This window comes from Cavia porcellus, unplaced genomic scaffold, assembly GCF_034190915.1.
Source record: "Cavia porcellus strain 051 isolate PalLab524CR breed Dunkin Hartley unplaced genomic scaffold, mCavPor4.1 scaffold_12, whole genome shotgun sequence".
NCBI lineage: Eukaryota > Metazoa > Chordata > Mammalia > Rodentia > Caviidae > Cavia > Cavia porcellus.
The window spans coordinates 33,078,781-33,103,114 of NW_026947495.1; the positions used below are offsets into that span (position 1 = coordinate 33,078,781).

The following is a 24,334-nucleotide window of genomic DNA, read 5'->3' on the forward strand; positions in this document are numbered from 1 at the left end:
TTAATTTAATCATATCTATAAAGTGTTCACGGTATGATCTTGAGCAATTTACTTCACTGCTCTTAATAAAGTTGATACACTACTGTTTCTGATAATTTTTCTGATTCTTATTAATTAAATTTGATGACTTAGCTAAATTAAGAGATGTGTTAAGAATATTACATATACCTGCCACAACCTGAAATGCTGGAGACAAGATGGTCAGTAAAAATCATTACTGTGATCAAAGTTCTTAAAAATATAAAGCAATTCCCCTTTGTACTGAGGCAAGGAAAATTAAGATCCATTTCAGAGCCAGCTGTGAAGGTACACCAATTTTTAATTCAGAGAGTTTTTCTCTGGTGTGTAGAGTATTCCAGGGCAAAGAATGAGTGCAAGTTTTGAAATTTAGCTCTAGGACAAATCCATTAGCTCACACACTGAATAGTGGACAGGAAAGTGTTGATTCAGTCTAAAGGTCCGAACTGTTGAGGGAAGGATCCCTCAGCAGAGGCACACTTGCTTAACATCATGAATGAGCAAGAGCAGCATTTTGCTGTGTGTGTGTGTGTGTGTGTGTGTGTGTGTGTGTGTGTGTGTGTGTGTGTGTTTCTGGAGGATTAAATTAGCTGAGGTGGGAGGAACTAAAGTCACCACACAAATTCCCCAAGGGTGGAGTCTGAGCAGTTAGCTTACTCTCTCACCCTAAGATCCCTATACAAATTGCAAAGAATTCTCCAGCGGTTCCTTGAAACGTGCTGGACACTGAGGACTCTGCTTATTCCTAACCGGTAAGTATCAACGCACTGACAGGCACTCTGCACACAAATGTCCCTGTGAGTGTTTTTTTCCAATTGAAAATTTTCTCTGCTACAGTTGACGCTTGCTTTGGAGGTTTCTTGTGCTCATTTCCTGCGCCTCACAAATTATCTTCATTAAAGACGGTGGTAAAATCTCGCTAAAAGCTCTTACCTTTCAAAACAAGTTAAGTAAAGAGATTTATTTGCAGTGTGTTGAGAAAGAGTTACTGGCAAAAGCACACTGTAATTCATCTACTAACTTTGGTTGCATTTGACAATTAAAGGTTAATCTTGCAGTTACCTGAATTTAAATGGTAAGGTTAGATCAAATTCTGGATAACATAAACATATCTTTAAATAAGTTTTAGATCTTCTGTTTTCTTATAATTCCCGTTGTCTTAGGCTGTAGTTAGTCACATTAAATATTTAGAGAAGTGAAAATGTCTATTCTTGTGAAGAGTTTCTTCCTCTTTTACTCTGTGAAACATTTGCCTAGCAGAGGAAAGTATTTTTCTCTATATATTGAATGGTTTTTTTTTCTGCTTTTATTTTGAGAAACGTGGTGTATTTTTAAGATAGTAGCACTGGAACAAATGTATCAGTCTTCCTTCTGTGAAACTTACAAGTCATTTCTGTCCTAGAGATGACAGATGTAGGTGTGACTGCAGTGTCACTCATTTCATGGTGACACTATTAAATGAGGTCGTTCTAAGTAATTAAAGATTTTTCTATCCTTGTCAATAAAAACTCCATGTTTAACATATATATATATATATATATATATAATCTTACTAGGTTCTAAACTTTGAACAGTACAATTTGCTCATTTCAAGCATGAAATTTCACTGTCTAAAGATTAACTATTGCTTATTCGCTATGCTTTAACTGTTTTAATTTCTAACCAGTGTTTGAGTGGGATACCCTGATTCTCTAAAATCAGCTTTTAGTAAAGATGAAAATTTTATCTCTAAAGTTTTGCGTATTAAATAACATCATTAAAACCCAATTTCCCAAATTTCCAAGACTAAATTGAAGACAAAAGACAATATAAAGGATATTATAAAGGCATCTTTTATTCTTTTTATGAAAGACTTTAATTGATCCTAACAATGATTGCTTTAAGAAACTAAATTTCAACTTTATATTATATATACGTAAAGAAGTAAACAATATATGTAAAGAAGTTATATTCCTTAATTGAAATCATCTGGTGTATTTGTAATACATTCTGAATAAAATTGGCATTCAATAGTGAAACAAAACTAATTGCAAATCCTTTTTTAAAATATATTTTAAAATTTAATTTCAAAACATAAATTCATCAATTTACTTGCAAATGGTAAGCCAATAAAACTACTAAAACAATGGCTTATACAACATTGTCTTGCCTGATAAAGTGAATGTAGAATTAAGTGGCAAAGTATAAACTAATAAGTTACTTCCTTGGAGTGATGGGAGTGCTACTTTGCAAAAAAAGGTGATAGTTAAGTCTGCTAGAGGCTGTGCATGGTGGTGGGATGGATCAGGATATACTCTTTGAGAGCCTCCTATCAAGTCTTTTGTAATACCTGAGGTAGGAAAAACCCACAAGTACAACCAGACTCTAAATTTTGCTTGGCTGGTAAAAAACTGAAAAGGATTGTTTAAAATTAAATGCATTAATATACCTCAAGGTACTTTATATTTCATTGTAAGACTGAATAAAAAGAAAAAGTAAAAGATAGTGAGCAAAAGAAATATTAATTTTGAAACTCAGCAAATAAGATGAAAAAAAACCCAAAAGGACAGAGGTAAATCTCTGAGCCAGATTTTGGTTCCATGCGTCAGCTTCTGTTCCTTCTCAAAGTCCAGCTGGTTCAGCTTCTGAAGCACAGTTCCGAGGTAAAGGCTGGACAGCATTATCATCAGAGCCTGATTTTGTTTCTAGATGTCTGTCTCCAAGTGAAGAGAAGAGTTTCCACTATCATGCACAAATGAGGAGAAACAGTTCTGACATTTTAGGATTGTTACGAGGATTACGTAAGACAGATATTAAAAAGCTAAAAGGTATTTTAATAGAAAAGTTGGATTTTACTCAGAATGATTAATTAGTTAACATTTATAGTAAACTAATCTGAATATTTAAGTGGTACCCTTGAATTTAAAATCATTACGAGTAAAGTTCCAAAGTGCCAGGTCTCCAAAGAAGCTTCCGAATATGAGGCAAACTTTTTGATTTTGAGTTTCATCAAAAATGATTTTCCATTTATTTTCTATGTGATCAGGATGAAAGAGGGTAGCCTTTTAGGAATTAGTCAATAGTTTTTATTATCTAATCCACCCAGCTTTTCTGTTTATTCTCTTGTTTGTCATTTTGGGGATATTCTCCCTTAAAGACTCTACTCAATAGTGGATGGACATAAAAATAAAATAAACATGACTTAGGCCCTAGATAGATTGAGCTTTCAGTGGAGTAGCCTGAAAACTCAATGAAGTTATGTTAAATAACAGTTTTACTCTGAGGACATACTTAAGAGTATAGCAGAAAAAACACTCATAGAAGTTCAGAAATAGCCAAACACTCAGGTCCCCAGGAACTTGCACAGAATTTGCTACATGGAAAGACACATTGACTCTCAAGATAGGATCATGTTGTAGTCATTTGCTCAGGAGACATAACTATTTGATCCCCAACCATTGTGAGGGTCCAATGGCTTTAATTCATGATTTTGTATAAAAAAAATTTGGTTTACTGTATCTAAACCAAAAAATTCATAAGAATATAACAAATGACTTATTAACATAATTGGCAATTGAGAAAAGAAATGATCAAATAAGTAGAAGAATGTAAATTAGCACAGAGGAAATACGACTATCTAGTGGCATTGTATAATATCAGATGTACAACTGCTATCTGTCACTGTATACAGGTTAGAGTGGGAACAGGGCAACAACATAGAAGAATGATTAAAATAATTTGGAGTGTCAACTGTCTGTTATATTTTGTTTTGAAGGGTTCTAGATTTTAAATACCACATATAAATTGAAAAATGCCAAACATAACTTCTTATTCGATATTCCCCTAAATTACAAACCCAAATTTCAATGGTCACCTTGACCTTGCTTGCTATGTGGATGTTCAGTGCTTACCCTAAACTTCACATGTTCTGTAGAGAACTCTGATTTTCTTCCTCAATTTTTTTCTTTCCCAGGTATTTATTTTATCATATTTCAAATATTACATCAGATTGCTAAAAATTTTAATGCTAAAATAACCCCTTTTCCTTTTCTCAGCAGAATCTGTCACAGTCTCACTTATTTTACCTTAACTATATCAAAATCCAAAGCACTTCTTTCAACCTTTACCCTCATGACCCAATTTAATCCTCATCATTCTCCCTTAAATTTTTGTAATAGCCTTAAAAGTCTCTTCAAGTTTTATAACTTATCACAGCATAGTGATTTATATTCAATATAAAATTACATGATCACTTTGCTATTCAAAACTCTCCAATGGTTTCCCATGCAGCTCAGAAAAATATTCAACTCTTTTTCTACCTCCAAAACTCTGAATTCTTACTGTGCCCATGTCACATGCTGTACTTTCCTCACTGTGCTCTTCAGCTATCCCTAGGGAATTAGCTGATCAGAACATTCCTATCTCCTCCCCAGGACCTTTGCCCTTGCTATTGTCTCCTTCAGGCCCAGGCATTCACAAGGTTGATTCAGAAATGATCCTAATCTTTTCCTTCAGAAAGAAACAAATAACTACCCTAATGTAACTCTTTTAACGCCTAGTGATTCCATCTCATTACTATGTTTCATTTCTTCATAGCTATGAATCTATCTGAAAATAGTCAACGTGAGGAATTGGTACTATGCATGCCACATTTTAAGCCATTCTACTTTTCCCTCTTCCTGTCCTCCCCTCTTCCCTCACCCCAGCTCATTTTCTTATTCCAAAAGTCCACCTCCTTACTACGTCAAGGTCCAGCCAGTTTCCTCCAGTTGACTTGAATCTATATTCAAGTAGAACTCTACTGCGTAAACATCACATTTTCTTTATCTATTCATCATTAACGTACATCTAGGCTGCTTCTAAAATTTAACTAATCTGAATTGTGCCCCTGTAAACACAGATATCATATATCAATGTGGTGTCAGTACAAAAGAATATCTAGGTAAAACTAAGTTTCTATTTTCAGCTTTTTGAAGATTGTCCATGTTGATTTCTCTAGTGATTGAACTTGTTTACATTTCCACCAACACAGTAGAAGATTTTGATTTATTTTTTGGTACAAGGAATCAAACTCAGAATCTCATTCTTGCCAGGCAATCACTGTGCCAATGAGCATTATATCCCCAGCATTCTCTTTGGATCAATACTGCATCTTAATGAGGTTTTGTTTTGTTTCGTTTTGTTTTGTTTTGTTTTGTATTTCTCTGATAGCTAAAAGTGTTGAACATTTTTCCTACACATATTTATCATTTGCACATCTTCTTTAAGTTTTTATTCATTGTAATTGCCCATTTTTCATTAGGTCTTATTTCTTGTGATCTAATCTTTTTTCAATTCTTTCCATTTTCTAAACACTTGTCCTCTGTCAGATGAGTAGCTGACAAACATTGTTTTTACAACTCTGTAGGTCATCTCTTCACTGTATTGAAAGTTTCTTTTGCTGTATAAATCTTTTTAACGTGATATATTCTCATTTATTATTTGTTACTATTATTTCTCACAATACTGAGCTTCAATTGATAATTTCTTTCCCTTTGTCAAAGTCCTCAAGAGTTTCACCATTTATGTCATCCACTAGATTCAGTGTTTCTGTTATTATGTCTGCAACTGGGAAAACGATAATCTTAACCTTTTTATTAAAAAAGGTATATTGCATAAAGAACTAACTTTCTTCTGGAAATGAGGTTGCCTGGATTGTTTGATTATTTTCTACCTTTTCAGAGCACTATTTGTGATGGAGACTTCACCACTGGAGCTGCCAGCTGACAGAATACAACGCATTGCAGCCAAACTCAAATGTCACCCAACAGATGAGAAGGTCGCCCTCCACCTGGATGAGGAAGATGTGTTGAGGCATTTCAGGGAGTACTTTTATATTCCCAAAATGAAGGATCTGCCTCCAAGTAAGAATACTAGAAAGTTTTTTAAAATCAATTTATTAATTAATTTAGTTTTTCTTCAGAAGGTGTTTGCCTTGCTGTCCAAATAATAGAGCCATTGTAAGAGTGTCTGAGAAACAGCCGGTTCCTAATACTATTAAATCAACCTGTCCATCTACCTTGAATTCATATTCTTTATATTTTCTGTGTTCTCTGAATAAAACACTTAACAAGTGCTTAGCCTGTCATCTACTTCCTTGAACAATAGAGATACTGATTGCAAATTACAGACAGAGGCATTTGCATTTTCTATAAGCACTTAGAGCTCAAAACAATTCTTTCCAATATGCTATTAGAACATTTCTCATTTTGTGGCTCCTACTTGAGGGGAGCATGATGTTTGCTTTAGAAGGATTTTTTTCTTTGTTATCTGCATATAACAGCATTGATGTTACTTGAATAGCGATCTTTGCATACTCTAAACAAGGAAGATAAATGTCAGAGTTATCTAAAAACCTTTCTGAATATAACAGAGTACACTGACTTTTTGTTTTCAAGGAAGTCATGTTTATTATAAGTATTACAAGTATAAAAATATGAAACACTTTGCCGTATTTAATTCTGCTTTTGATGTCTTCTACATCAAAAGAAAAGGCTACAAGTTTGAATGGAATTATTAAACCCAAATTGTCTTTACATATGTAGTCAGTCTAGTCTAGTTTTTGTTCTTCAGATTTAATAAAATAGGTAAAATATAGGGTGTTCAGAATCCAACAACCTCAGCTAATGTGATTTTAATGTAAATAACTCTAATTTAGCTTGTATGTTATGAAACACACAAGGACACACTGTCCTAAAATAATGTATTTGCAATATTTATTCATTTCTCACTATTATACCCAGCACTGGTATAATTATAGAAAGAAAAATAAGCAATTGAGGTCACTCTCCAATTGAATGTTGCTTGGTTATCAATCAAGGGACTCCCTGACATAAAAGATAGTACTACAGAGCCAAATAATATGACTATAAAGAGAAGTGATCTTAGACCACATGAAGAAAAATATTTTTAGATAATTCTGGAGTTGAAAAACTATTTTGATTTTAATGTTCAGGGAAAGAAAGCTGCTGATAGTTCCTAAATTCAGGAAGAGAATTATTTAGACAGAGAAAAAGGAGGTCTGGTGATGTGTGCATTCCATTGTGAAAATTGTCAAGATTGACAAGACCCATTTGAACTAAGTCAGCTATGGACAATAGTGCCTCTGCCTTGATGTTTTCTCTTCAGCCCACCAGGACTTGGTACTAGATGAGAACAGTTTAATAATTGCATTTTGCATCACTGACCACTATGGAAAAGCAAATCAAAACTAGAATGATATATCATTTTGCACTCATGTTTAGGAGTAGCACAAAAATACAGGAATTGAGAAGTACCAGCTAAGATGTAGAGAAACTTGAACTCTTCTGTACTGTTGGTGAACGTGTAAAATGCTGCAGATTTAATATTACGAAAATGTCTTTGAAATTTCCCAAAAAAGTAGAATTACTGGTAATTCAGCAATTCTACTTCTATGTTTATATTTAAAAGAATATATAAAAAGTGGACACCCCCAAAAGATTTGTGTACACATATGTTCTTAACAGCATTATTCACAGTATCCAAAAGATAGAAGCAGCCCAAAGTCCATAAACAAGTGACTACAGATGAATAGTGTGGTATATACATATAATGACATATAATTCAGCCTTTGAAAGGGAGTCTGACACATTCTACGACATGCATTTCTCTTGAGGATATTGTACAGAAATAAACAAGCCAGTCACCAAAATGACAAGTACTATATGATGGCATGTATATAAAATGTTAATTACTTTCACACAAACAGAAAGCTTAATGATGGTTTCTAGGAAGGGGTTAGGAAGAGGAGAAATATGAAGTTACTGCTTAATGAGTACAGGGTTTCAGTGTCGCAAAATGTAAGAATTTTGTAGACTGATCACAGAGTCATGTAAATGTGCTTATCTCAGAAATGTACAATTAGAAATAATTAAGATAGTATTTTATGCATATTTTAGCCCCTATATTTATTAAAGATAAAAAGTTTCCCTTAAAAACAGCATTGTACATATTATCACTTTTATTATGTGTAAGAATTGACTCCAGCATTCTGATTAAATGTAGAACATTTGCTGTGAATACCTCTCTAACATAAAGTAATCCTAAAGAATTATAGATTGGATAAATCATTGATAATTTTTAAAAAAGAAATAAAATGAGAGAAGATGAGTGAATTCAATAAAGTTTTAAGTAATTGTTCAAAAAATACAATTTCAAATGGTATAAAAATCTACTTCATTAAAACAAAATGTGATTTCTTGGACATCAGCATGAGCATCTGCAGGGAACTTAGAAACATAAGTTCTTAAATTTGGTACTAGAATTACTAAATCAAAGACCCAAGGTGAGGCCTATTGTTCTAGAGCAGTTAGGATGGAAATGTAAAGGTGAGTCAGTTAATCTCTGTTCTCTGAATCCTCAACACATTCTAGTCACTTCTTACTTTACTGGCATTCATTCATGTAACAGATTTACATTAATTATTTCCTCTATTTGCATACTTCATAGCTGAAAGAACTTAAAAAGAAAGTTTTAACGTGCTAGAGTTAATATCTAGTGTAAGAAGACCTAAAATAAAGTTTCAAGTAACTGTGTGTTTCACTTTCAGGTCTTTCTCTGAGTAAGTGACAGAGGTGTAGGGAGGAGTGTTATTTTGCCCAAAGTGAAAGGAGACAACACTGATAAGGTGGCAGCAAAGCCGAGCCCAGAATGCAGTGAGAATGTGAGCCATGTGTGTACGTAGGTGAAGCTGAGTCGCTACTTTCCCAAGTTTGAACTGCAGGAAAAGGCACTGAGCCCAGGAAAAATGATACCAGTTTCCTTTTTATTTCTTTGACAAGATACAAATAGACACACACAAAAATCAGTGTTTCTTCTCTGATTTGAACCTTCCAAGAAGATCTCACAATAACATGGCATCTCAAAATATTTTAAGAATCCAACATCACACTAAAAGCAAATGCTCCTGAGCAACCCTGAACAATAAGGCACAACATTAAAAGATACTGGGTTAATGAAAGAAATGAGGCTCTCAGTGTTGGATTTTCTGTGATTTTCAGGAAGAACGACAAGCCCCACCTGTGACTTTCTGACGTCTTGCCATTATAGTGTTTGTTTTGGGTTTTCAAAAGAAATTTTTATCAAAAGGAATGCATTTTCTTTAATTATAAAATGCTTCTGAAATGTAAACAGTAAATAAATAGCTGTGGGTAATGAAAATAAGGCTGAAGAAATGAGTATAGGAGATAAAGAAAAGGAGAGTATCTGTAGGAAAATTTGAAATTCTCATAAAATAACCCTGATTTGATGTTAAGGGAAATGGCATGATCTAAGCTTTCTGTTTTAGGTGAGTAATGAAGGAATTAGCTTGTTTAGGGGGAACTGCTCTTCTAAAGAGAACCTAGGAAATATTTTTTCTTTTGTCCTCTGAAATCTGTAACCTTGACTCCAGAGTCCAAGAGGGCAACTGCTGTGTCTTAAGCAGTTGGAAGCAGGCAGACACCAAGAAAAAAGCAGAATGCATGCAAGCTCTGCCCTGGAGAAGTTTTCAGATGTTGTCTCCTAACATGTCTACCTATACCCCATGGGCCATGTATGGCCATAGCCCTAGAGATCTGCAAAAACAATTGAAAGTAAAATGCCATTTTGGTCCTTGGTAGCCAGACACAGGCTAGTAATACATCACTCTAAAGGAAAACTAAAGCAGATCTTAGGACGCAGCTGGCAATTGGGGGTACTTTTATGATACGATTTTGAGAGTCATCGGCATTTAGCTAATAGCTCAAATTGTGGGTACGGATGATGTTATTTACACATAAAATCTAGGGTTTGAAATTGGTAGAAGCAAAGTTTGAAAGGCTGGCAATAAAAGACAGATTCTAGGAAAAGCAGGGTATATAGAGAAAGAAATCTTCCAAAATCAAGCAAGAAAGGCTTTCCGAGAAATTATAGAAGCTGTCATCATCAAATAACATAGTTGCTATTTACTTGATCTTGCATTATAGCAGTTACAAGAGAGATATATTGTTGTTGTTGTTTTGTATGTTTCCTTTTACCAATTGTGAATCTTTTCCTAAAGAAACTTTGTTTTCTAGAGGGTGAAGAATCTTTTTTGAAATCCTTAAAATACATACTTTCGTTAAGTGTTTCTTTTATCATTAAGACAGGACTAGTGTACTCAAAATCAGACAAAATTGTATAAAGACCACATGCACATGGACTGTAGTGATTACATACTTTTCTTTATCTTTCTCTTATTCAAAAATTCCATAAGCATTCTGTAAACATAGACTTACATTCCTGTAAAAAAGAGGAACATCAGTATTCTCTTAGGACAAGATAAGAAAATTTAATTTTACTAAGCTATAATTAACAATAATAAGGTATTACTGCTGAGTGCAATATTAATATTAAGCTATATGGCAATATTAAAATTTTTTTCATTCATTACGTTCTGAAATTTTAAAGAAGTATGATCTTTTTATTTAGTAAAATGCACAAGCTATGCAGTGCTATGGATTTTTGTTGCTGTTTTTTGCTTGTTTGAGACAGAGTCTTGTTCTGTAGCCCAGGTTAACTTTAAACATGTGATCCTTCTGCTTCAGCCTCCTAGATGCTAATGCTACAGACACAGTTATGGATTTTACAGCCTGAGCAAATCTATGTAACAAGATATTAGATCAAGAAATAAAATTTTACCAGCATCCAGGAAAACTGCCTTGTACCCATTTCAATTTTCAAATACTTTACAGTTCTCTTTGGATTTATTATTTATATATGACACTCATTCACCAATTTGGGAACAAGTCTCAGTTCTCCATTATCTAGTACACTATTTAGCTCTGGTACATTCAAACCCAGTGCAGGCATGAACTCAGTAGCTTATGTCCAATTTCATATCCTCATGTCCTTCAGCCCCCTCTTCTGTGCAAAGGGTCTCACATACTTTGGCTCCAGGGGTCCCATGTTCATTTTCCTGTAGAAGGAAAACATAGACTTTGCCTTTGGGTTCTGAAGTCCTGTGACGATGCTTGCCTCTGGTGCCCAGAAGCACAAAGACAGAAAGAGAACAAATCATCCCATATCCCTCCTTCCTCAGAGAGCGAGTGCCTGAGGCCTGAGGCTGGTATATCACCACCACCATCACACGACTGGCTAATGGCTAACATGGAAGAGGAAAAGAAAAGAAAAACATACCTATTAAGTTTCTTTCATTCTTTCCTTGTGCGCATTAGGGACCTACTCGCCTTCTGACCAGCAAACAGGGATAGTGAAAATCTCTTGTGGCTCTTACAGCCTGCACTGAGTTCATAACTTGGAGTTTCTGGCTGCCTTAAAATCTAGCTTGTCTGTGAATTCCCAAAAGACTGATAGAAATCGTGAAACTGAAAACTGGTTAGATTGTAACTTGAGTTCTGTTGGTACACCAGTACATAGATACCCTTTGATTTAATGATGGCATTATATTAAATAACTCATCAAAAGTTGAAAAATATCCTAAATCAAAAATGCATTTAATACATCTAGCCTGATGAATAGCAGAGTGTACGAATACAGAGCCCTGTCACAAGCTGATAGGACAGTGGCTCACTGGTCATGCTCTGAATTGCGTAAGAGCAGAAAAATACCCGAGTCTGAAATATGCTTTCTTTTGAAACTTTGGTTTTGCAACATCAGACAACCGAAAAACTTGATGTAAAATCATAAAAACTAAAAGTGAAATCTAAAAGTTATAAGTGGAACCATCACAACTGTGGGACTGCGTGTATCTGCTTATATTTTACAGAATTCTCAACGCATCTCGGTTACCTCTGTAAGTCAGAGCAGGTTGTGCTGCAGCATGTCAAGTTGTGTCTGATTTCTACTGAAGCACAAAAGACAAGAAGTAGCTCTCCATAGTTCAAGGAAAAAATGCCTATTAAATCTAAATTATGTTAGAAGAAGAGGCTTTAATTTGATAGCATTTGTTTAAAGCAGAATATGTTAGCATACCAGTCTTTCATTATGAGGACTAGAAAGGTGATCTTGATTTTGCAATGTGTACAGCGTGTTATGTTACGAAAGTACATAAGCACCTTCTGTACTGACTTGCTGCTGGAGCTTATTTGTCTAGTGATAAAACTCTGTTTTTTGCTTTTGGGGTCAGGGTTTCTCTGTGTTACCCAAGTTGGTCTCAAGGTAACTACTACCTCAGCCTCCCAAGTAGCTAGGAGTATAGGTAAGCATTGCTGTGTCCAGTACACTGATAAATTCTGATTTTACAGTAATTCCTCAGAGGAGAATGGTCTTAGATTTGTAGACAAAAACATAAATCTCATTGAAGTGCTACTGTAAATTGCTAAAACGCAATTCAGTGTTACCAACAATCACAAGGCAATCACATTAGTACCACAATCATTAACATTGGGACAGTTTCAAAATTAGTTCTTATGAACAAATTCATATTACATTTCCGTGTTCTTCTTAGTAACAGTAGAACTTCTAATAATTAAAACATAAACAAAACAAAACAGCTGGAATTTCTGTGATTTCTGTTACTGATTATAAGACAATCAGCAACAATTTATTTTTCACTCATTTGGAAAAACATTGTTTTTCTTCAGAGAATAACTTTTCCCTTTTATTTTCATTTTCCTTCCAGTTTTCCTTTCCTTTCTTTTCCCTTAACCATTTAACAGTTTACCCCGAGCATCACTCAGGCAACATATTTATTTGCATAGTGAGTATCTGTAGCATTGCTAAGTTTACTAGGGCTTAAGTAGTAACTTGGAATTGTTCTGTGATTAATACCACCTGCTCCAGGAAGTCCAAATGGGCCTCAGTTACCCAGGTGAGTGACCAAGTATCTGATCCCATCCCTTCTCCAAAATATATTTCTTCTTTCCATGTTTCTTTGCTATGTGACTCAGTTTGCTATCGTATCAATATTAGCTAAGCAGCTATCTTTGTAATCCGATAGGTTGATTATAGTTTGATGTACATTGTGTTCTCATTGTGACTTTGCTGTATAAGTGACCTCTGACAAAAGCCCTCAGTGGCAGTGTGGTGGAACCCCTCCTGTCTCTCAGGAACTATCTCCCAATAAATATTTTCTGCTCTTAACCTCAATCATTCCTTGAAATGCCTTTCTTTGATTTTAGGGAGCACAAACTCAGAAAACCTGACATCTAATAGGTTTGGAATTATATTTTCTTCTACATCAATTATTTTGGCAGAACATGAAGCCCCCAGTATAAATTTTAAAAAATCAGATGATATAAAATGTCCTAAGGAAGAAGAATTTCTGGTGTACATCAACCCTGAATTACTTTTGGGAGAATAACTAAAATAAGTACTTCAGAAAGTAGACTCTCTTTAGCCTACAAGGCCAGATTATTAAATAACAAGTCATGCAGCACAACTCACAAGTCAAATTGTGCAAGTTCATATCATTGGCACTAAACAACTCAAAAATATGCATGATCCAGATCTCACACATTGTCAAAAGCTAGTCCTAGAAAGCATGGAAAACATGAGAGACCTGAATGCTTTCTACAACATTCTTCGCTTGTATCCTAGCTATAAGGAAGTAACAGGTGCTTGTCAGTAATGATTCATGTGATAGTCCATAATGATTGATGATAATCTAAAGGATAAGAAGCAGTTTTTTGGTCATGGATGACCAAAGGTCCAGCAAATAAGAAATATGCTAAATAAGGTGGTCCTCCTGGAGCAAATGCCAAATAACTCTTGGCCAACCATAGAACCTGTATGGAAAGGATCCTATAATTCCAGAATAGCCAGAAGCTGATAAATGCAAGTCTTATCACAATACTTAAATACTAGCTTCAATTTACTTTCTTTCTTCTTCATATGGAACAAAATAGTTTGACTTCAGCAAGCAGCAAGTAATTGAAAGAAGAGGAGAAAAAAGGAGAGCAACTTTGCTCTACATAATTATAAGAATTTATGCACATAATGATATATTCTTCAAACAGCTGCTAAGTATACTCTCCACACGCTCAAGGGCTCTTTATTGCTGTCTCTTGACTCCACTTGCTCTAAAGATATCACAGATATTGTTTCTCATTATTAGCTATTGAAAAACTGTGTTCAGTAGGTTGTATTGAAGATGAGAGGTTGTTCTTCTCAAACTCAGGTTGCACCTTGCCTTCTTGCATTGTTAAATTCATGTTCTCTTTTCTGTTAGAAAGTAAGACTTTTTAGTAATATTGATAGAGAGACAGACAGACACACAGAGATAGATACAGAGAAGGAGAAATATTAGAGATATGCTGGCTAGTAGATGGACTGGTAAAAACAGGAAAGACGTTTTCAGCCTTCACATTGTCCTTATGTGATTGCTAAATTAAAAGTTGGGTCATGGTACCTCAAGTTCGAGCTCTAAATTCTAAATAGAACCATGGATATTTGTTCTCCATGTCAGCAAAAGACTATAAAGCACTTCAACTTAAATGCGTGAAAAATGCCAACACTTCTTTTCTCACATCAGGTTGAAAAGATGCCAGTGAATAGTAACAGGCTTAGTGCTTGTGAAGGTGAAATAGATAATACACCCTTTAAAAGATCTTTAAGGTTTTAATTAGTTTGATGTGAAAATAAGTACAATGTTCAGTGATTTTAGTGAAATATCCGTAAAAACTTTAGATTTTTCAGCATAGAAGAGAAATCTCAGTAGTTTACAATTGTGATTGTAAGTATTTATAAATCCTAGACTAAGTTTTTTTGTCTTTATTTTATTTTAAAAAAGGAAAACAGGAAAAAAAGTATAGGAATGATACAGAATTTCAAAAAATGTAGTAGACTGTTTTAAGTGTGCGAATTGTTTCTTTGTTTTTTGTTTGAGGGAGTGTTGCTATCAAAGGTAAATTGTATGATGGGTGAATCATAAAAGTTTGATTTATTTGAATAAGAAATAGATATAGAAATGTCATTGCCTATATGTGTCTGTATAAATATACTGTAAAATAAATTAATCTAATATATCTATTTTATTTATAATACTTCAAGTTTTAAAAATTTGTCATATATATATATATATATATATATACTTTAATTTAGAGTGTCAGTATTGCCTAACAGCTGGTAACCTAGCACAATTTGATTGGGTGACAGATTTTTATAAATTTCTGTTTTTAACTCTATTACTTTTGGCTATTTATGTTTGGGAGAAATTTCTAATTTAGATTTTCTCATATAGCCCAATAAATGTGAAATAACCCCCACAAGTTCCTCTCTAGTATTAAATTATGTTTAAATAAGTAAATATAAAAGGTTAATTATTTTTTAGAAAACCTGATGTTTCATTTGAGAATAATTGTAGGTTACTATCCTTATTGGAGTTAATTATATTAACTGTTTGCACTAGATTGACAATACCAAATGAAAATATTAATTAATTCAATAAGACTTTTTTGTATTTCCTTCCATTCCAGTTGACTTATCTTTAGTGAATAAGGATGATGATGCCATTTACTTCTTGGGACACTCTCTTGGCCTTCAACCAAAAATGGTTAAAACATATCTTGAAGAAGAATTAGATAAGTGGGCCAAAATGTAAGTACAGTACCATCTTAAAAGCTATAATTAAATATCTCATCTATGAATTTTAAAAATAACATTTGATTGCCAATATTTTTAAACATATATGACAGTGTTCTATGAACTTAAACCAGAAAGATGATTTAGGAATTGTGACAGTCAATACTTGCTTTAATAAAATGATTGAGAATAATAAAAGCATCAGACAAGTCAGTGGTGAACTAAAAACTTTGAAAGTATTTAAGCATTTGAGTCTTTGCCATATGTGGACACATCTGCATCATACACAATCACTTCATTTTATTTCTTTTTTTTTTTTTTTTTTTTTTTTTTGTCTTTTTCGTTTTTACCGGTACCAGGGATCGAGCTCGCGACTGCCTACTTGCAAGGCAGGCGCTTATGCCGCTGAGCTAAATCTCCAGCCCTTCATTTTATTTCTTTAATGAATAACACAGTTAGTATTTAGATTTTTCATTCTTTCTGATCGTTCTTATTTAAACAACACATTAATTTCTTTTGCATTTTTTATTCACTTTCATAAATAAGGAAACAAAGCTTGTTAAGAAGAAACAAAGTTGGGTGACACAGATGATATTTCTCTCCCCAAGGACCTTGATAACTTGAGAAAGCTGTTCCATTTCACTTTAGCTGAGTAGACTAGATGTAAAGATGATGCTCTCTTCAGTCAAGACAGGTTTCCCTCCATCTCTTCTTCCTTGGCTTTACGCTTTTGACAATGAAACTCATCACACTTTCTCCTTAATCCTTATCCTAAAGCTGATCTTCGTAGCCCTATTCATTATGTCTTTCAGTGTCATAGCGTTTTCTTTAACCTTTGTTATTAATGCTTAATAAGTGTATATAATTTTGGAACCTCATATAAGATTTTAACACATTTATATAATGTGTGCAATTCTATTTAAAATAATTAATATTTTATCCTTTTTATTAGTTTGTGTTTTAGCCTTTGAGTTCCTTTCTTAGTTATTCATAAAATAGAGAAGAGTTATTGTAAACTAGAGTTATTGTTCTTTCTTCTTTATCCAAAATGCTGGAACTTATTACTTCTGGCTCATTTTGTTTGCGTGCTGGTTACCTAATCTTTCATTATTCTTTCTGGGGAGTCAATTTACAGGTATCTATTCTCTTTCATTTAATATTCTTACTTACATTACAAATTCCTGAAGAAAAATCACCTAGCATTATATATTTTCTGTTTTCCCCAGTAATTACTGATAAAATGGAAATTAGAAATGTTTTAAACATTTAAGTTGTATTATTTTTCTATTTTAAAATATTTTCTGGTCATTGGACATTGAAAAATCAATGTCAACCTGGAGATCAGAAAACAAAGTTTCAGAAACATGAAACCAAATCAAATAAAACTCACGGAGGCAAAATATTTGATTTTCATAAAAACATTATTATTTTTTACTCTTTCTTTATTCTCTATTACAGTGATCTGTCTTTACAGCAATGCCTGTTCATTATAGTTTACTCTTATTATGCTAATAATTACTACAGTTACTATTAGATACTACTGCAGAGTTCTTACTATTCATGGATAAGAATGAAAGTTTTCCAATTAATGCAAGAGTTGACAGGATTTTGTATTATTTATTAAGCCTGTTATAACTTTATCTGCATAACTTTTATGCATAAATTGTAAAATACATATCCCCACTTGAAAGTATTGTGCACTAGCAGGTTTTAGTATTTAATAAATGAGGGTCATAGTTAATAAAAATGGTTGATATTCATTTTTGGCCTTAATGTAAGAGAGAGCAGAGAATTAGATTGAATGAATCTGAACTTTAGAGAGTGTCCTTGCCTCTTGGATATTCATTCAACACCGCTGTGCATTTTTATTCTTTAGACATTTAAAGAAGATGCTGCCCTGATATTCATATCTTTGTGATTATTTTATGTTAGTAAGGAAATGGTTGATTATTTTCAAGACATTAACATTATATCTCAAGAAAGTGCTTTTCTGTCATATCACCTATTGTTGTCCTTCATTTTTGCATTCTACCTTATGAAAATAGACAATGTAGTCTAAATAAAATCTTCCTGTGTAGTTTTTATTAGACAAATGCTTCAGAAAGGAGGTACATTTTCATGCTTCAGAAAATGTAAACTGAAAAGATTTTTTGCTGAACAAAAGGTATCAACCTTAAAGTTGCTGATCTTTTCTCCCCCCCTCCTCCTTTGGCTTCTCCCTTAAGGCTGTAGCAGTCCAGACACTATCATTGTTCATTTTGCCTGCTACTAAATACCAGTGGTGTTGGAGATGCATGGTTTTTATTTCTGTTCTCTCTTGCCTTCCTCCCATCTTTGATCCAAAAGGAATTCTTTCCCTCCACCAATTTAGAACTTATGAAAGCCTAAAAGTTGACTGACTGTAGACCTTGACCAAAGGAAACTTCATTTCACAGGCAGGCAGAAAAATTCTACAAGGAATGACTCACCAAATTCCCAGAGACAGAATTTATATACCAGTTTAAGGAAGTGATTTTAGAGTTTCCCTCTGGGAAAATAAGGAAGTTTCTACAGGGCTCTTTCATATTGATACTTATGTTAATGGGCAGCATTATGCCTGGCTGGTAGTTCCCCAGGAAAGAGATTAATGGTAGCTGAATTTATATGTGCTTAGACTCTGAAAGTAAGTCAACAGCAGCTGGAGTTTTAGGGGGTCTCTGCTCAAGTTCAGACTGTGTTTCTTTTCGCAACTGCTTTTTTTGCCCGGGATTTTCATGGCACTTTGGTGAATTTTTCATTTTTTGACTTTAGGTTCTACATTACATCTCTCTAATGTATTCAGCTTGCTCTATATCCAGAGAACTGTGGAAAATTGTGAATAATCACCAATTCTTGGCTTGCTTCAGCCTTACTTCTGTCCTATTCTAGCTGATACTCAAGTCAGGTCAGGGCTTCCCTCTCCTGGCTAGTAAAAGATGATTCGTCAGCTGGAGCTACGTATCTACTAAATTGTCTAAAGCATATTGAAGTTAGCTGTTGCATTGAAAAGCAAAGTAAAAACATGTAAACCTAATATAACATTAAAAGTAAATATGTTTTGACAAAATAAGATATCTCTCAGGGATATCATGACTCTGGAAATGCCATTTAGTCATGGCTGTCATTTTCTTCGTGTTTATGGTTTATTATACTTTTTGGACCTATCTACAGTTTATTTCTGGTCATAAGGCAGCTTGTCCTTGTGAATCATATGGGTATCTACTGATTACTTCATTACATGAAATTCAAGGATAGAAGTACATTAAGAGTGTATGTATGTATGTATGTATGTATGTATTGGGATTTTTAATATGAGAAATATTTTAGGAACTACATTAGTCTATTCCTTCTGCTCCAACAAAATTCCAGAGACTGAATAACTTGTGAGCCCAAAATTTATTTTGTTACAATTCTGCGAGACTAAGGTGCCATCAGATTCATTTGATACCTGGCTAAGGCAGCTTTCGGCTTCCAAGATGGAATTTCTTGCAATGTTTCCCCACAGTACAGGTGTAAAGAGTTTCATCCACCTCTTTTATGAGGATGCCTTTCCTACTCATGAAAGAACCCTTGAGTCACTACCCACCTCTTAACACTCTCACAGAGTTGATTACATTTGAACTTTAATGAATTTCAGAGACACATTGAGATAATTGCAGCATACAGATTTCTTCTAAAATTCCAGTTGTTTGAGAAAAAACTGAAAGTTCAATCTTCTTGGGAACACTTAGTTCTGTGCTTGTTTACAATGCTTATTAGTATTTTGCAACTTTATTTTAAACTGTAAGATTTTTAAAGCTGATTTAATATTTTGCTGTGAACAATATATTTGTTTTGTGAAATAAAAGCATTTAGGTAATTTTGCTGTTATGAAATGGAAAACACTGAATGTCATCACACATGTTTGACTTATAATAATTCTTAACCAAATGGTTTTATACTAACATAAAGCAACAATATGCTTCAACCCTTAGGTCTGCTAGAATCAGTATTTTAAAAACTTAAAAGAATTTCCAAGGAATATTTTATATTAAGTATTTATTAATGGTCTGAATTATTTAAAAGAGAATAACATAGGTTAATAATTGCAATGATCAGTTCTAAAGGAGACCTTATATTTTGGAAAAGAGAAATTATGGCTTTAAAATGAAATGACAATATTATAAGTCACCTGAATTTTTAAGTCTGCTAGATAAATGCTTTTTTCTTTTTTTATAGGAGTAAACACTTGCCACTATTTTTTCTCCATAAGAATTCTTGTAAGAAGAATGACAATTTTGGGTAGGATTATTCAAAAAGGAAAATAGCCCACCACATTCCATATTAAGTGTAGACAAACTGCTAGAAAATAACTTCTCTTTCATGGTAATGTGTATGGCTATAACACCAAGGAAGCATGTCAGAGTATTTTCCTCAGCACTCCTGTAGCAATCTTGTTCAAATAAATTTTTTTTAATGTACATAGAAAAAAGTATAAGAAAATAAATGATATGATATGAAGATTAGCTAACACTTTTCTTGGCTAATGATAAATTGGTAATGGAAAACTTTGTGACATCATTAAGAAAGGCCTGAAAATTTATTTATTCACTTAAGTGTGGAAAGTTTTCTAAACGCAGGATGATTTTTCACTTTGGAAGATGGCTAAATCATGGCCTTATTGTAAAGATCATCCAAGTTTCTATTAAATTCTGAATTAGGTTTTATATCCTGCAATCTAATTTCATGAGCAAATACTGCTCATATACATTTTAGAAAACACCCTATTCATGGCAGTGATTTATGCTGTGGTAATGAATTAACTCTCTTATTCTCCTTTTTCCTTTCCAGCATTTGCAAAAAGTAGATCATAGCTATGCAACAACTATTTTAAGCAGTTTTGAAGGGAGCGATATAATATTTTCCTTATCTCTAATATATATGTTTATAACTGCTCTTTAATCTATATCAACTCTTTCTAATGACAGGCCACTTTTCTTTGAGTTTATTTAGATAACATTTTCTAAATGCATCTTACTACCCCAGGCTAGCTGACTGACAAGATGAGGAGCAGACTTGATATGTGATATTTTTAAAGAGAAGGAGATGCCAGAAGCTATGCAGGGAAAAATGTATCTTTAAAGATTATTACCATGTGTCTACCAAAGTAAGGAGTAGGTGGCATAATATTCTGAGATATAGATTGTCTAAGGCAGAATGTAGAATTTTACTACTTCAGTGTAATAAGATGTATTGTATTACCAGCAAAGGCCATGGAGCTCTGTATGATTAAAATAAAAAAAAAAAAAAAAAAAAGGATCCAAGTAATTGCCTTTAACTACCATTTAATGATAATGATTTTTGTCTTTAACATTTATAATGGAAGTCAAGGAAGAGGCAAGCTGCAGGCTATTTAATAATAATATGATAATAGTAACTAACAATTGCCTTTCTCCATTCCTTCTTAGCAGTCCATGTATATTTTTCATATACATGTTATTATGAAGGTCTTCCTTCATCCTAGTTTATATAATAATGGAAATATTAGTTTAAAAATTGTGCCACACTTTGATGAAGAAAATTTTAGTATTAGATTTTCATTAAGAAGGAAAACTTAGAAAAGGGATATGCAGCCATCCTTTTCATATGTTATCTCATTTATTTTTTATGGTGACTCCTTAAGGTAAATATTGTCACTCATTTGCTTTTACTATGGTGGAGAGTTAGACTCTGTCAGCATCTAATAAATGTGGTCTCATACCATTAGAGACCAGTAGCCAGTTCATATAAAATGACAAAAGCCAATTGTCAACGTTCAGAATTTTGTTGGACATAATGAAATTTCATAACAGAAGGATTCATATCATGGACATTAGCAAAGGCTGATGACCAGGTCTCCACTAGACTCCAGTCTGCCCTCCCCTTTTGAAGCAGGTACAGCAGCCCGCCATTGCTGGCTTACCGAATTTCAGCATGTTCAAACACAGTCTTACATTAGAAAACCAACATATGCATTCCTTTCTTCCAAATCAACAAAGGTTTGTATTAACGATACTCTTAATTTAGAGATTTGTAAGATACAAATAAACATAATAACACTTCATTTTTCTTTGTTTCCTCTATGTTTTTTAAGTACCTTTCTCTTTCTCACTTAGGGAAACTTTTTGAGACTTAAGGTATTATACATTTTGTGTTTTTTTCATATGTCCACTAGAACATTTGCTAGCATTATAAATATAAATGGAATAGAAAAAGTGACTTGCTAGCAAATAGGTCAAAGTGTTACGTTGGCTTTAAACACAACTAAAGTTATTATTTTCTTTAAAATGTAATTATGAGTAGAATCATATTTTATATATTTCTACTTGATGTAAAGAGTGCAGCAGCATTTTAAAATTCAATTTATAATCATTTTGGTCTCTGGCCTAAAGAATAGTATGCACCTTTTTTGTATACATACAAAGTATAAAAATATGCCAAAAGTATAAAAGTGTCAAATATTCTTCAAATTTTCAAAATATAAGACAAAGTAATAAAACAAAACCATAACATCTTAGACTTTAAAATATAGCAAAATAATGAAATTATTTATCTGAGTAATTTCATTCATTCTCCAACCAAAAAAAAAAAAAGTCAAGTTATAAAATAGTCTGTTCATGAATTACTTTTTATTTTTGGAAGAGCAAATTTTATATAATTACTTAAATATTAAAAAGACACCACACAAAGGACTACATGGCAAATCTGATATTTGAAAACACATATTCACATGTAGTCCCACTTGTACACAGAACACATGCACAGAGTTAAGAATGTTATTTTTCAATTTCAGGGGAGCCTATGGTCATGATGTAGGAAAACGTCCTTGGATTATAGGAGATGAAAGTATTGTAGACCTTATGAAGGACATTGTAGGTAAGTGTAAAATGCTCTGAACTTTTTTTCCCCAATAGAATTGTAAAGATATTATTTAGTAACAAAAATTAAAAAGACAAAATTTTATTGAACAATATCCTAGTTTTCTATTTTAACTCACACTTTTAACTTAATTTATTTAAGTGTTGGTATAATTGATGGTCTGAGTTACTTTTCTCATTGCTGAGACAAAATACTTGTGCCCTACAGGTTAAAAGAGAAGAGGATTATTTTAGTGCATAGTCCGCAGTGTCCAAGGCAAGGAGGCATGGCAGAAGGGCAGTGCAGGGGAGAAAAAGTCCATGGCAGAATAGAAATAAACAACGAAACAGAAAGCAGTGAGCCTTCCTTTCCCTTTTATTCCATCCATACTGCAAGCCTTTTGATTGGTTCCACTCACACCCAGTGTGGGACTTTCTTTATCCACACTCAGAACTATTCTAAACTACTTTAGTTATCACACACATTTAATTCATATTTACATACCATAGATCCAGCCACCTCCAAAAAGCCCCATCTAGAACACATGAAGCTCTGAGTGGTGTCTAGATACAAGCCACAACATAGATAATATTAGGTATAAAAATAAAATATATCTATTATTTTTCTTGAATAATTTTAAACTAATATTTGTCCCTCCTATGAAAACCCTGTGCATTTTGTTAATTTACAATTAATCCAATTTCAAAAAGCATGTTAAATGAATTTTATATAATATCACTACATGATAAACACTAATGTAAAAGTGTTAAGCACCATTTCAGTTATTTTAATCACTGAGACAAAATGCTTGACACCCATAACTTAAAGAGAAGAGATTTTGGTTCAGAGTTTCTATATGATTCAGTCTGTACTTGATAGGTCCCAAGATAGGCAGGGCATACTGGAAGGATCTCACACATGAAAATGCTTGTATTATGGTGGTCAGAAATCACAAAGAGAAGGGAAGAGATAAAGGGGGAGACATAGCATTTTAGGCCATACACCCAGTCAGCAATCTCCATCTCCTAAAAGCACATTTTGTTATCATTTAACCCATTGAGGAATCCACTGATGAGTGCAGTGTATCCATGATACAATCACTTTCCAAATTCCCTACCTCTAAACACATGAGGCTTTTGGAGGCCACCCTAGATCCAAACCATTATATTTGGCCCCAGAATCCCAAAACACTCTTACCAATTTCTTATCTAAGATTCACTTAGTATGCATCTAAGAGTCACTAAAGTTTTAAAAGTTTAGAATTGCTGAAAATTATAAGCTTAAAGCATTTCTGAGACTCATGGCAAACTGTTAGTGTTGATCCCATGTGAAAATCAAAAAGAAAATCACACACTGCTGACATACAGTGACACAGAGTAAACATTCTCATTCCAAAAAGAAGAAAATAATAGGTAGATAGGAAGGAATAAAACCAAAGCAATAAAGAAACCCAAGAGGCTAAAACAATTAAACACTTTATCTCCATGTCCAGAACCCAAAGGCAATTGTGATGAGATGTAAACTTATAAATAACTGGACAGCCCTGTAGCTATGGCCTTGCTGGTTCTAGTTCTCATGGTCTCTCTCTTGGGCTGCCTCTACTCACTGCCTATAGCTTACCTCAGCAGATATTCCACATTTTTTGGCATCTCTCAGTCCATGAGATCTCTGCTGCACTTTTGGCTTCATTCTCATGGCTTCACACTCTGTCTTCTCAGGGGCATAGACCAGATCCCAAGAATTTTGAAATGTGAGTAGAGGGCCTGCAAGATAGCACAACTCTTAAATTTTGCATGCCCACATAACTACCACCATGTGTATCACACCATCGTCTGCTATCAGTTCAAGCAGCAGTCAGACCCCTTTGGGTCATGACTGCATAGGCCTCTGAGTGTTTGGGTAG

At 33.7% G+C, this 24,334-nt stretch overlaps 1 protein-coding gene across 2 annotated transcripts in view; it reads left to right on the forward strand.

The window, feature by feature from the left end:
* The first annotated feature begins 498 nt into the window (after nucleotides 1–498).
* The window catches only part of Kynu (kynureninase), a 110,051-nt gene continuing 86,215 nt past the window's right edge, over nucleotides 499–24,334 (forward strand). Inside the window, exons 1-4 of one of the 2 annotated variants that reach the window (XM_063259029.1) lie at nucleotides 499–770; nucleotides 5,719–5,900; nucleotides 15,432–15,552; nucleotides 22,367–22,449. In XM_063259029.1, coding sequence (XP_063115099.1) covers nucleotides 5,732–5,900; nucleotides 15,432–15,552; nucleotides 22,367–22,449 — 373 coding nt within the window. In that variant the 5' untranslated portion in view covers nucleotides 499–770; nucleotides 5,719–5,731. The remainder of the gene's footprint in view (nucleotides 771–5,718; nucleotides 5,901–15,431; nucleotides 15,553–22,366; nucleotides 22,450–24,334) is intronic. The other variant, XM_003478712.4, reaches the window with a different exon arrangement.